Source organism: Diadema antillarum, unplaced genomic scaffold (assembly GCF_040938485.1).
Source record: "Diadema antillarum isolate AM-2024a unplaced genomic scaffold, OU_Dant_1.0 seq00001107_RagTag, whole genome shotgun sequence".
In the NCBI taxonomy this organism is placed as follows: Eukaryota; Metazoa; Echinodermata; class Echinoidea; order Diadematoida; family Diadematidae; genus Diadema; species Diadema antillarum.
The window spans coordinates 56,417-71,115 of NW_027271923.1; the positions used below are offsets into that span (position 1 = coordinate 56,417).

At 39.4% G+C, this 14,699-nt stretch overlaps 1 protein-coding gene across 1 annotated transcript in view; it reads left to right on the top strand.

The window, feature by feature from the left end:
• Positions 1 to 14,699, top strand: part of LOC139743812 (cadherin EGF LAG seven-pass G-type receptor 1-like) — a 98,101-nt gene that overhangs the window by 51,315 nt on the left and 32,087 nt on the right. Inside the window, exons 4-8 of the mRNA XM_071654268.1 lie at positions 7,898 to 8,007; positions 10,930 to 11,219; positions 12,160 to 12,326; positions 13,167 to 13,313; positions 14,189 to 14,299. Of these exons, the coding sequence (XP_071510369.1) occupies positions 7,898 to 8,007; positions 10,930 to 11,219; positions 12,160 to 12,326; positions 13,167 to 13,313; positions 14,189 to 14,299 (825 nt within the window). The remainder of the gene's footprint in view (positions 1 to 7,897; positions 8,008 to 10,929; positions 11,220 to 12,159; positions 12,327 to 13,166; positions 13,314 to 14,188; positions 14,300 to 14,699) is intronic.

Consider the following 14,699-nt stretch of genomic DNA (forward strand, 5'->3'; position numbering starts at 1 on the left):
TGTAGTCGTCTCTTATTAGTTTTTAGCTGTTGGGTTTCATCCTTAATCTTAATAATTATGTTGGTACTGATTTGTTGTCTTGAGCTTGTAAGAAGCTACAGTGTATTTTGAATAACTCATAGGTAGCATTGAGTTTTTGAACCTTGTGAAAAGAGAGAGCCAATATAGTCAAATTAAATGAAAATAGTGTATTTTACATTAAGAATGGAAAACATGTATCATCAATCCCCTCTTTTTAACACTCTTGATCTCTGAAGAAACAAATTAAAATATTGCTGTTTAAAATAGTATGTGTCAATATAAAGATTACTGCTACATTTTCTCACATTGTATTGAGAAATACAATGATCATGTCACCTCGCTGATAAAAGATGTTGATAATCCTGTTGGCTTTTAAGAAAAATTCAGATGTATGATGATCTGAATGTTTGGATGTAGATTCTACATGTGAATGTTCCAGTATTTTTTTTCCATTTTATTTTTTTATTCTTTTTTTTTTGGGGGGGGGGGGGGGGGGGGAGTGGGTGGAGTGGGGTAAGTATCTTTATGAATTTTGTAATGCAGAGGGAAATGTTAGACACTTTGTAAATACCCATGGGTGAGTTCTCTTTGTGTGTACATCGATGTTTTGAAAGGACCCATGTATTTAACTCCATTGTATTCAACTGAGCTTTTTGTCAGGGGCTGTGAGAATACTTACAGCAAACATGGCAGTCAACTTTCAAGTAATGCTCGGACAGATAAGCCCCAATGTCAGGATTCATCCAGCAATTTTCCTATGTTCCATATATATTGTATGCCTTTAAAGCCAAAGGCGTGGGTGTGATTGTAAGGATTCAGTTCGGGGGAAATTTTCTCTGAGGTATCATTCTAATTTGTTTAACATATGGATTCTTATTTCACTGATTAGCAAAAAAAAAAAACAAAAACAAAAACAAAACAAAACAAAATTCGACATCATAGATTTATCAAATTATGAAGTATTTCAAGTGTTAGTTTCTTTACCAGCATGACTGTGTATATATGGGACTTTCACAGTTTTAGTGTTTCACGCTCTGGTGTTTTGATATATACGAAATGCAGATACATACAAGTACATGTCTTGTCCAAATTTTGCTTGCATGTATTCTAACAGCTGTCTTGTATTTCATGATGATGGCAAGAAAGGCAAAATTGTGTAATGTACCCATCTCTTAATTCTTGAGAAAACCGTTTTCAGGTTTTTAATCCTAAAGCTCTCCAACCCAGTTTTTCCTGCACAACAAAAAATCCAGAGTCATTGACCCCTTTCTCCTGCCTCCTCGCTTTATAACCACTTCAGTCCTTCTCTCCTCCTCTCTTTCTGGTTCCCTTTTCCTCATATCCCACCCCACCCCACACCCCACCCCACACCCTACCCCTGGCACCCACCACTCTCATCCACATCCAGTGATGTTGTCCCTCACGATAATGTTTCACCCCTCTTTCTCCGGGCACATGAGGCACTTTTTTTAGATGGTTGCAGCATCCTGCTTTAAGGTCTTGCCTCTGTTAGAGAATGGGGAACGAAATGGAGAGAGAAGGAAAGATAGACAGATAGGCAGATAGATTGAGAGAAGACGGGAAAAACTAGAGATAGAGAAACTAAGTATTCGAAGTCCCTTTTTTTCCAATTTAACATCTGAGTAGTGGCAGTAATTTGTTAGCCATCACATCATGTATTCAATGACCTGCGGAAGGTGTTGTTGCTAAATGGAGGAGAGGGTGTCTTCCACTGTCCGTGTGAACCAGGCCCCGAAAGGCATCACTTGGATGGTCGTCGTGGCAACATGACTCACCGATGACCATGGTCAGTGGGTGGTGTAACGAGATGCTCTCCATCACTCTGTACATTATGTATGTTTTTGTGAGTTTGTATTCCAGTCTTGTAGGTTGACAGTTATACTGTTGTATAGACTATATTGGTATTTACATAATTATTTTTCTAATATCTTTGACGTTATGCTATAACATGATCTGCCTATGAGAGAATACAATGTTTGGCCAGTGAGGGAGATAGTTTAATAATTTATCTGGTTTTCTTTTTTTTTTATTTTTTAGTCTCTTTTTTTTCTCTCTATCTCTCTGAGCTCATAGTGATTTGCAGTCACCTCCTGCCTAATCTAAAGTATCTGAAAAGCTCTTTCTCAAAATGCAGTATGCTAGGCTATTTTTGAGCTTGGAACATTGTGGTTTATATGCTAAGAAGGGTTGAGTAGTAATTTTCAAAGGATTTTCATAATCTGTTCATTGATGCTTTGCATTTACCAGATTACTGTAGCACTCAAAAGATTTTCTGTTTGATATGCAAGGAGTTAGAAAAAAATACAAGTTTATGCTCTTTAGCCTTGTTAAAGGAATATTTTTTCTTTAGTCTATGCTCATTCTCATTATTTGTATATGAATTGAATGACAGCACCCCAGAGCTGAAATTATCTTTGTCACAGTATCAGTTTTCCTCCTTATTTTTTCTTTTTATTTGCAAAGAATACATACTCTTCCAGCTTGCAGAACTCACAGTTGTGATAGGAAATGGCACATGTTATGCACCATTTCACCGGTCATTACCCCACCCTTAACATCCATTATCACCCCAACCCACTTCCGTCCCAACTCCAGTGGTAATAGCATCCTCCCCCTAGAGGCATTATCTCGCCTCATCCCCCCTGTAATGTGTAAGAATCCCTCATACAAGTTTGCATCTTTATCTAACTTGATGGTATCCTCCCTCCTCCTCCTCCTCCTCCTCCTCCGCCTCTGTCTCATCCTCCCCATCCTCTTTACATACCCTTCTCTTCTACTTGTTAGGATTCATGATAGGACAGTCACATGTTCCCTTCTGACAGGCATCTCCACAACCTTGCGAAAAAACGGAGACCACTCTTAACATCCCACTTTGGTCCGCTCCCGCATCTCCGTTCTTCCGTTCATCGCTCCATCCTTGCAGTGGCCATCGGGCGTAAATCCATACCCGCTCATCTCTCCTCCAACTTCCTCCACCCCCCCCCCCCCTCCTTTCGTACCTCCAGTTCTCTTTGTCCGGTGTGTTTGCACAAGGTCTCCGCCCGGTCATGAGAAGTTTGAATTTTTGATTAACAATGAGTGAAAGCAAAGAATCAGGAACCGAAGTACAATAGTAAGGGAATTTAAGCCCCTCTCAAAAGGAAACGAACGAAAATATTGGAAAATTGTGAGTGGTGAAAATATTGTTGTTGCATCAAGCCAGTATGTACATAAAAGAATGTCAGACTCGACACGAGGAATAAGGAACCCCACTTGCGTGACTTTTTTTTTTTGTTATTATCATGATATTGACAACAATTTTCTGCTGGCAAATTTGGGTATACTGGGATAAAAGTATATTGTCTGTTTACCTACAGTACAGATCAGCATCTAATGAAAAGTAAGTTATCAATGATACCGTTTTAGTCCTGAACTTTTAACTGGAGGAATTAATGCATGCCTCAGTTTTCTACCAAAAAGGAGCTTAATATACATTTTGAATCCTAAGGAGATCTTTCCCACAAAACAAAGTAAAATGGGAAGTCGACTGTAGGCAGCCTTTACCATGCAAATGTGTGCAAACTTCTTGCAACAACTGTTTTCCTTTTGTGTTGTACAGTTTTGAAGAAAGAAATTCTTAAAATTGCAGAATGGATACCAGCTATTGATATTGCCCAGTAGACAATATTGCAGCTGAACCATGAAGAGTTTTTGGCACTTGTCAGTAAGATTGCCCTGTAAATAGTTTAGTGCTACACAAGTTGACATCTTTGATACAATTTGGTGCACAACAAAAGACAGGGACGGCAAATGCTTGTAATCCCTTTTGCGTCTAGTCACTCTGTACACATCCCCCATGGCCTAAACAGGCGCGCATAGCACACTGGACGAGAAGTGAAGTGATGACAAGAATCAAACAAAACTCCCGCGAACAACTCACCAGATAGTGAGATCATCTATATACATTGTTCACGCACGCGTGAGTCCATTCTCGACTCAATGCCGTGTTTGCCGGGACACCGATGGTAGAGCCCATGCCATGCTGTTTGTTGTGCCTCCTCGCACAAGTCTAGCTTGTCTTTGTTGTCACACCTGAATGTTTGACTACCTCACAGTGAGCGACTCGGGCTAATTTTACTCTTGAAGATTTTCCTCTTAAGAAAAAAAAAGGAAAAAAAAGATGAGAAAAGGGGAAAAAAAGCACCAAACTTCTTGTTTGACTTGTCACAGTTGGTTTACCAAGCTTGGCTGGCTTTAGGCTGCCTGGTGCTTCACACACCTCCAACGGTTGAGTGTCGCAGTCTCTACCCATATATTATGAATAGCGCATCATCAAACATGATATCAATCCTTAACTTCTTTATAGTACCATGGACAAAAGCAAAGAACTGGGGGATAATCATACTGGTATGCACTGATTCATCCTTGATATGAATACCCAAAATTGTCCCTTTCTCTGCGTGAGATAGCGGATTTGATAATGATCCATTTTATTGATGTTGTACTTGCTGATGAATGACTACAGATTTGGTCTTCGTGTGTTTGATGTCTGAGTCTGAATCTCATCATGCAGATGGAATTTGCTGCCGTTGTTCTTTGCTGCTGTTTCACCCAATCAAATGAAGCGTATCAGACTGTGACGCTGACACAACCATGATCACATGATTTTCTTTCAGTTGAATTTGTGCAGTAGCAGGTGTGCAGGATGCATGGTAGCTTTCCGCGATACAATGTGAAACACTGGCAAGACCTGGTGTTGTCAAATCTTTTAATATAAATCTTAAAACCTAGATGTAGTTCACACAGCATCTGGTTTGTATGTAGGTAGATCATTAATAAAGCAAAGGAGCCACAGATATTGATTTTACCATGCCAAATATGCTAGCTTACCAGTACTCATGTAATCAAATTTATGAATAACTTTGACCATGACAACCCAGTAGCAAGCTATTCAGTTAATCTGCTCCTAGATAAATTATAATACTTAAGACTCCTGTGTGTGTACTTCAGTACTTTGCCAGATAATCCCCAGACAAGCTTTTTGATTTACAGACACAACCTCTGTGACAATGATATCCACAAGATATTGATACATTGGTAAACTGGACCAGTTGTGTGGTTGCCTGAATAGCAAATTTCAGTTCACTATTCACTAGAGTTGTTTGTCCCCAAAAAGCAAAGTAGATGATTCAGTGGGCCCTGTTGCACAAAAAGATGCAATCAAACATAAGTCAGAAAATCAGATATAAGTGATGCATTAGCTAATCAGAATTGAGTATCCAGAGACTTACGTTCAATTCTTCTGACTTCTATGTTTGATTTCAACTTTTATACAACAGGGCCCAGTATTAGTACGGTAGATGTGAGACGCTCTTTCGATGACTTTTGCTGACAAGTTGAGACAAATAAGAGACTAATGTATTCTTCATTGTCAAGATTGGACCATTCTCTTCTTTTTTTTTTGTCTTCTTCTTTGGATGAGAGAAGTATGTTACTTGTTGTATACTAGATAAAATGGCTGCATAGTGGGGCACCTATTTCTACCATCTTGCCTTTCATTGACTTATGTATGTCCTGAGCAAGCTACTTTTGTGGGAAGTAGCTCTTAAAAGAATATACATTTCGCACATGTGTTTGTTGCTTCTTCTCTATCTCTCTTTAAATTCTGATAAAAGTTGTCTTGGTTTGAGTTGCTTTACATGAAAAATATCAGTTCTATAAAAAGAGGTGTAGAAAACCCTGTTTTTTTACTCTCTGTCCTGTAAATTGCCCGAACATTCCGAGTAGCTCATTTTGAGAGCCCGAAATGATCAGTATTTCGTCTGATTGATCACGAAATGCGATGGCATCAAATGTTCACGCGGCAACGACCTGACTTGATTTCCACCGAGCATATTCTCATCGGCAAGAGCCAGGCAGGCATAAAGGGGACCGATTTTTGCTCCGTTGCTCATAGTGTATGAGCCCATTTCAGAGATAAAGATGAAAAGTCATGCGGATAGGAGAGAAGAGTGAGAAAAGGGGGATAGGAGCGGGAATGAGGGGGGGGGGGGGGTGGGTGGAGGAAAGGGGGTTATTGTAAATGCCACTTGCCCGAAGCAGGGGCACCTTTGCAGCGGCGTTCCTTCGCTTTTCATATATGCCGACAGTTTATATTCTAATACAAATGTTTGCCCATTGTAGGGGAAATTTTTCACGGCCCACAGACTAATAGCTCTGACAAACTATGATGAATTTTGCATTATACTGTAGGCTGTAAAAGAAGACAGGGAATGAAAAGAGCGTATTAACAGAGATAGAAAATAGGATAGCGGCAAGGGGGTGGGGTGGGGTAGGAAAGGGGGACACGTAAAGTTGTAAAAGAGGAATTGGGGGAAGAGATAGCCTGCGGCAAATTTCCTGGTTGGAATATTGAGAAGATATGAGGCTCTACCTGCTATGTTATGATGAACCAACTATGTAGATTCTTGACAGCCGCTGATTATCCACACTAGACTGGCCAGGATGCCATTTTATCATTGTGAGAAACCTGAAAATTATTCCAAAATGTGGATTTTTTTGTTTTTGTTTTTTTAATTTGGATTTTGAGGAGAAGGAAGTGATTGGAAGGGAGAGCTTGTGAAACAAGGAAAAATAATAGAGCTTACTGCATTTACTGACAATGTTTATTATGTAGATTACACAACAGCTGCACGTAACTCTTTAATGTTTATTTATTATGTGGAGCACACAAGAGCTGCACGTAACACCTTTAAAGTTAAGTCGTGATTTTCACATGAAACCAAAACCAGGGCAAGTTGAATTCTTGGAGGCACTTTGATCTTGTTGTTTGTTTTTGTTTTATTCAATTGATTTGATTTGATTTGTTTTTTTTTGTTTTGTACTGGAGAAGATCTGAGAAACAAAGCAAGTAATGAATGGAATATGAAACTCGTGGGAAAGAAGGATAAATGGTGGTGAGGCTTTGCTCATGACAAGCGTGCTGTTTTCACAATGAGAGCAGACTCATTACAATTATCACATTACGTGTGCATCATTGGTAGCACAGATATGATGCGGTCTTTCTCGCTTTTTTTTTTCCCCCCGACATGTTCAAATGGATACCGCCACTGCTTGATGTAGACAAATGAGATTATATGCCGCCTAAACGCGCATATTGAGCTCTGCGCAGAATTTTAAAAGGCATTGTACGTAATTAAAGCTTTTTTTGTTTCGGTGGTTTTCGCTTCATGAATTGATGGGACTCATTCATCATGATCAAGAGTATCGCACCCGATGATATGTAATCTCAAAGTCCTCATAGGACAGGCGGTCAGCACGCGACCTGAACCAGAAATGGTGTAAAATCCATGCTGTAGAGTGTAAACGTATTCTTCAGATGGCACCGCCAGATGTGTATGCTGTCTCTGAACAATGAGGCTCCCTTTATGTTGACATCTAAATTATCTTTCAATGAAAAGGCCACGCATTCTGGAATGTACAATGGAGCTAGTCATGTAAATGTGGATGACAAGTCCAGTATGTGTGCTTGTGTCTAATAAAAGCCAATGCAATCACACCAACAGCTCTCCATGGTATAGGCCTGGTCCTTCCAAATGACAATATTGTATATTCACTTTATTTTTCTTCCTTTTCTTTTTAATGTGATAAAAGAATTATTTTCAAGTACAATAAAAGCTGGCCATTTTATGTGAGTGTACCTCTCTGTATTCAGCCATTGTGCTAGATTCTCTTTCAACCAGTCGAGCTTGTATCGTCTCTTTGAATGAAAGTATGTCATGATGCATAACAAGTCCAGTCATGTCTTTTCATGTGTAGGCCCCTATATGTCTATACATTTGACTATTAATGTATATATTTCTTAAATTCCTTGCAGACGGCAACCATTATCCTAGATGACTGTGATCCGGCTGTCGCCCTCAGATACAGCAACAAGTACGATGACTCCAGCTGCGCAGCCTCGGCAACGTACTACGGAGAACTGAGGTAACGTGACAACGGAATTATGCTCATGTGTAATTTTATCGTGCAGTTTGGAACAATGTCTGCAATAAGTTTTGCTTGTCCTCAAAACTGGGTGCTCTCCAAGCTCTGAATGTAATCCTTCTGGGACCACCAACTTACTATGTGCTATTGCTTTGTACACAAGCAAGTTACTTGCGGTAATGGCTGAGTTAACGTGAGCTCAATTCGACAGGCAGTAACTATGAAAGCATGTGTCTGATCCTATCAGAGATTAGGCATTTTATGCATAATTATGAACATGTAAGACATACGTTTGTACACATCTACCAAAACAGATCAATTTGAAAAGCTTTTGACAAACTCTAGAGAATTATATTGTGTCCTTGCACACAAAGTGATAGAAAGTAGTGGTACTTTGGAAGGGACTTGGTAGTCAGGCAACTAAAATTCCTGCATTGAAAGTGTATGCAGGATTTTATGTCAGATGTATTTCTAACATTCAAGAAAGTACAATTGCTCCTTTCTTTGTCAGTTGTCTTGATTTGCTCAAATGTACTGTGATGGCTTTTTTGATAAAATGTCTTTGCATCTGCTCAAGACAGCATTCATCATAGTCAGGAAAATCATACCAACGTATGCATCATAACTTGCTGTGGAGAAAAGTATTTGGTTCCGCTATCTAGAGTGTATGTGTGTAAGCGTGAGTGAATATGTATGCAAATGCGGGCATGAGAATGTCGTAATTTAGCACCTCGGCAGTGTAGACAGCTGTAAATTTGTCACTTACACTTCGTCCGTCTGCTGGGACAGATAACTCAGCAACCTGCAGACCCTTAAATCCACCAAAAACAAACCCGGCGCTAGCGTTTGTTACATTCGGTGAGGACTGCTAGGGGCACCAGAGCAGGTCTTCTGAATCATATGTCTGCACAGGAACAAACACGCACATATCTCCCGTTCCTGCCCCTCTCGCGATGACAACGGGGGTTGACAATTCCTCGACAAAATGCTTAATGCGGCACTCAGGCCTGCCTGCCTCGTCTGTGGCCAAATATCGAAAAGATGATTGATTTCTTCGCCCCGGCCTGTCTCATTTTACGTCTCATATTTTGTGTATCCTTCCCTCCCATTTATACTTCAAAGTCTTGGAATGCTGAGCCGCCTGCCAGGGCATGGCAGAGTCGGGGGGGGGGGGGGGGGGGGGGGAGGAGGGGAGAGAAGAAGCAGGAATGGGAAGTTTGAAGATGAGTGGAGAAACAGTTGAAAGTTATGAGAAAAAAAGATGCATAGTGAGAGAAGAGAAGTGAGAGATATAGAAAGATATATATATATATATATATATATATATAGAGAGAGAGAGAGAGAGAGAGAGAGAGAGGCACATAGAAAGGTAAACAGATATAAAAGCAGAGAGGGAACTGTTGAGAGGAAGGTGAACTAACATTTTTTTGCTTGAAGATGGATTAGAAGGGTGGAAAAACAGTAAAAAATTTTGGGGAAAAGATACAGAGTGAAAAAAAAGAGGGAGAGAGGGAGGGAAATAGAAAGATAAAGAGACACACAAGCAGAGAGAGAGACAGATGGGAAGAGAAGAGGGACTAACATATTTGTACACTGAAAAGTGAAAGTGAAGAGGGCACAATAAGGTGGTGCATGAATCATCAAAAAAGAATATCGAGGATGAAGTTTTTTCATGTTCAATTTGTGTCTCCGTCTAATGTGCATTGTTATGTTGTATAATGTGTCTTGTGAAAAGGGCAAAATGCATATCACTGTTCTGGACAGATAAAAGAAAAATGATGGAACGGTGGCTTCATTGTGAACCAATCATTACTGGAAGCATCAGTGCATGAGAGTAAAGCGTAACATTTGAACATTTGTGATATAAACCAAAATAGAAAAAATGGGACGTCAATCTCATTTTGGATGTGAAAGTAAAGTGCGAATAGGTGGTTGGAAATTGACGAAAGACTGTAAAAGGAATTTTAAGCAAAGCAGACTACAAACATCAATTGAAACTTCTTTTCTTAGTGAGTTTAGAATGGGGGGGGGGGGAGAGAAATGGAGGAATTGCAGATGAAGAAAAAAAAACCCAAAATGAGCCATAATAAGGATTAGATTGATAAATGTTAACCTATCAAAGGTGTCTGTCTGCTGTTGGATGATACACCAAATGAGCTACAAATTGAAAGAGTCCATTTTCTGTGGTATTCTGTATCAAGATATTCTGCCCTGCAGGTATTGATTTATGGGAATGCTTTTGGTGCTGGAGGGGTAGGATTCCTTTTATGTCTTCTGTAGATGAAATCACATGCTGTGAAATGTACTGGTAATATTTGAACCTTTTAAGGAAAGGAAAGGTTGTACAAGTACAATTATTGCTCCATGACAGAAACTTTTAGAGACTCGGTAGTGTAGGGATTCATGGATTGCCTGATTCATTCGCTGCCTACTGGAGTAAAGTAAAAAAAAAAACACAAATAGTCTTCCTGCTCCATGGACCCCCATGCTACAGACTCTTTGTGGACATGTCCTGCTCACTTAAAATGTAATGATGGATTTTATGGTAGTTTTAGTTTTTTTTGTTTTTTGTTTTGAGGTAAATGAATATATGATCGAAAAGTTTGACCCACTTTCTCTTCATGGCGTATATATACACAATTAAGTGTAATTTGTGGTTTGTAGTGCACTTCTATGTCTCCTGAAATTACTGCTAATCTCTGCACTCCATTGTTCCATTTGTTCCATTGCAAACCTTGATTGACAAATGTAGGAAATAATGAAGAAGTACATAATGAATCAGGCGCAAAATCAGTTTAGTATGCAACAGGTTGAGCATGTGATATTAAGCTTGTGTCTGTCATATAATCACCTGTTATCTGTTATGACTTCAAATCATTTGCATGCCAAATCTTATATCGTCACTATTCATGTAACCTGTAGATTCCTGGACCTGACTGGGCCATTCATCCTGGGCGGCCTTCCAGACCTGCCTAGCGAATTTCCCGTGGAGAACACGGACTTCATCGGCTGCATCCGGGACGTCTACATCGACAACGAGCTCCTCGATCTCGCCACCAACGTGGAGGACGTGGGCACCCAACCCGGCTGCCCGCACAAGGGCGACTTTTGCGAGTCGGACCCCTGTCATACGGGAGCAACGTGTGAGAGTGGATGGGACCGCTACACCTGTCACTGTTCCCCCAGAAGTGGAGGGGTGAATTGCCAGGAATGTAAGTTTCAGACATAGGAAACGGCAAATGCATCAATCTGCAGATCAAGCTAAAATTACTAGCTCAAGCATCAATATTCAGCCATTACAATTTAAAATATCATCAATAAGTTTATTGGTTTAATGTAAGTCCAAAGTTTTGAAATGTTCAGATATAGTTGAATCGTAAGCCACCCCCAAAAAACAAAAACAGCACACACATGCAAGTCAAAGAATCACTTTACTTCACTGCTCATACACTCCCCTTTACCTGTCTAGGACATATTGCTTAAAGAATGTTGTAACAAATTAGAGACCGTATTAACATTGATTTTGTATTCATTTATGGGGGAAATTTGCATCTCTCTTTCTGCTCACCTGTTTTGTATGAATTATGATGTGTAAATATATGAAGCATTCATTAGTTTAAATAAGTAGTAGTAAGTATTAGTTTAAATAAGCAGAAGTAATACAGTAGTTCTGTTCATGCCAAATGTTATTCTTCATGTTTTACAGAAAAAAAAGTCAAAGTGGAATAAGAGATTCTGTCGTGGACACAGCTTAACAGATATATCTCTTGGGTTACTCTCCATTTTCAATCTGTTTATGTGTAATATATTTCCTCTGAGATATGTTAAGTCCCCAAAGTGTTGATATGTGGTAAACCTGGTTTTTCCCAAGCCGTAAGTTAAGCTATTGCGTATGTTCCACACATGACGTTTATCATATCCAGATGATGGATTTCTGATGTAATTTGGCAATATTGTGTTTTGCATCTGGTTGTTGATGTTTATTTAACATTTATTAGATGGCGAAGTTTCCCCATAGCTTGACCCAAAATGACATCTGATATCATCACCAATACAATATCAATCAAACTGGACTAGACTCGACCAAACAAGATACTTTTGACCACCTGACATTTCTCACGGTATCACATCTTTTTTCCCACTCATACACAGCACTGTCGGACCCAGTCCGTTTCCTTGGCCAGGAAAGCTACATGACCTTTGACCTTGACAACACCGTAAGCTTGCCGTGGACCAATCGCATCGTCTTTCGCACCAGAGATACCGACGGTGTTCTGATGTTTGTGGAGCTGTCAAACAACATCAATATCCGCATCGAGGTTTGTTTGGCCGAGATATAAATGAAGTGTCAAAACACAGCTGCCTCACCTTTTCCATTGCCCTGAGATGTTTTAAGATGCATTTATCTCATCCTTTTCTGCATATCAAAAACATGGTCATGGTATGGCGCTATTTTATTGAAATGTCATTGCCAAACTATTTTGATGTTGTAAGGGGGCAAACGCAAAGTGATGTACAATTTTGTAAGTAGCTATATTACACAAAATTGGATATGTGCCCCCGTTGTCATGACCTTGCAGAAATGTATATCAAACACTTTCCAGTGTTAGATCACACTTTATGAAGAGAGCACGTATTTTCATTTGAAGTAGCACATTGATACTGAAGTCAAGTGAGGGTATTTATTTGGAATTTAGCACATTAAATGGTATCTCACCAGAAGAGCCACTTGGGGTCTACCTTGATGACAAAGTCGCATCAAATACGAGCACTGAATTTATTTTCCATATTTTCTGTAGTTATTTTCAATTCTCATGTCTGTTTAGCAAGTAGTTATCAAGTTGTTTAGCAAAATAGTACATCAATCAAAATTTCTCCAGCATGTAATACAAGTCATAACCATGGCAACATGTAATGTATGTAATTGTGTAATTATTCCTGGACAACTTCTTTTTTTTGGTGGTGGTGGTGGTGGTGTTACTTCTTTTTTTTTTAGTGGTGGTGGTGGTGTTAAGTGTCATCCTATAAACCACATATGTGTAGATGAGTGAAAGTATGATATTTTTTTTGTGTGTGAAATACATTTGAGACATCATAAACATAAATGAAGACTAGATACATCATCACCATAAAGTCTTTTCATTTCATATTTCTCATAGTTGGTGGACGGTTACATCCATTACGTCACCAGTTCGGTCAGTGTCCAACTGGACCAGCGGCCGGTCAACGACGGGGAGTGGCACGACTTCTTGGTGGAGTGGAAGAACAGCCAGATGGTGCTCTCTGTGGACTTTAATCGGTACACGGTGAGTGTGGGTTGAGATGGAGGCATCTACCCTAGCAACACAGTCATGACCGATGACCAGCAATGTAGGGCAATTTGTTTATCAGTTACAATAAAAAAAACAATGACTTGATGCAAAAATTTCATCAATTTGAATAGTAACGTAGTACCCGCTGCATGATTTAACCCTAAACAGACTGGGGGGATCATGCCCCCCTCCCCTCCGGAAATGTTGCAATAACTTCCAGAATTTATAAGATCTCACCCCAAGACTTCATTACTTTCTTCTTTAGAGTCATATGCATGTTTTGATACCGAAATTGCATATATACCTGCTGCGGTTATGATGTTATGTAAACATTTTACGGTCACATGTCTGTCAAAAATGGCGTATTTGCACGTGTTTATTTGTAAAATGAATGAGGTTTTACATGATTCTAATGTGTTACTTTTGTTTTTCTTGCAGTCTGTTTTTCAGCCATTAAAATCTGATCTGAAGTTGAAATTAATTGTTCAGAATATAAAAAACAAAGCAGTAGAAAACATCAACTATGCATTCTTGTAGGGTATGTCATAAACTAGGTGTGTGCTGAATTGGCGATTATTGGACATTCCATGGCCAAGATCTGGGGGGGGGGGGGCATTATGGCTCCCCTTCATTTTCATTCAAATGTTAAAAAATCAAAACCACAAGGGCACTATACCCCATATTTAGAACAATGCTTATGAAGCTACTCTGTTTTGATTAGAAAAACTCTTCATTTCATTAAGATTTATTCTTTCATTTTCATTTAGGCTCAAATCTTAGAACCTGATGGCCCCCTCTGGTTCTCAGCCGACGGTATTCACTTGTAAATAAAGAGTTTGATATGAAGACTTATTTTCTGTTTCATGCAGACATCTGCTCGAGCAACAGACAGCGTCAGTGGCAAAGTGGTCCTGAGAGTGACGCTGGGTGGGAGGTTGATTGGTAACACTCTCACCAGTGGCTTCCTGGGATGTTTAAAGGTAAGAACATACCTTTAAGGATGCTTTTATTCTTTATTGATGTCTTCTGCTCTCCATCTGTTCATATTCTTCCTCTTTCTTTCTTTCTCAATCTAAATCTGATTATCCCCCTGCTAAATATCATTCTATCTCTCCATTTATCTATCTCTGATTTCATATGTCTACCCTTCCGTTTATCTATCTATCTATCCATCCATCTGTCCATCCATCCATCCATCCATCTATCTATCTATCTATCTATCTATCTATCTATCTATCTATCTACCTGTCTATCTATCTATCTATCTACCTGTCTATCTATCTATCTATCTATCTATCTATTTATCTATCTATCTATTCATCTATCCATTTATCTTTATATATCTATCTCTTCCCCTAATCTTCCTTCTCACATTATAGG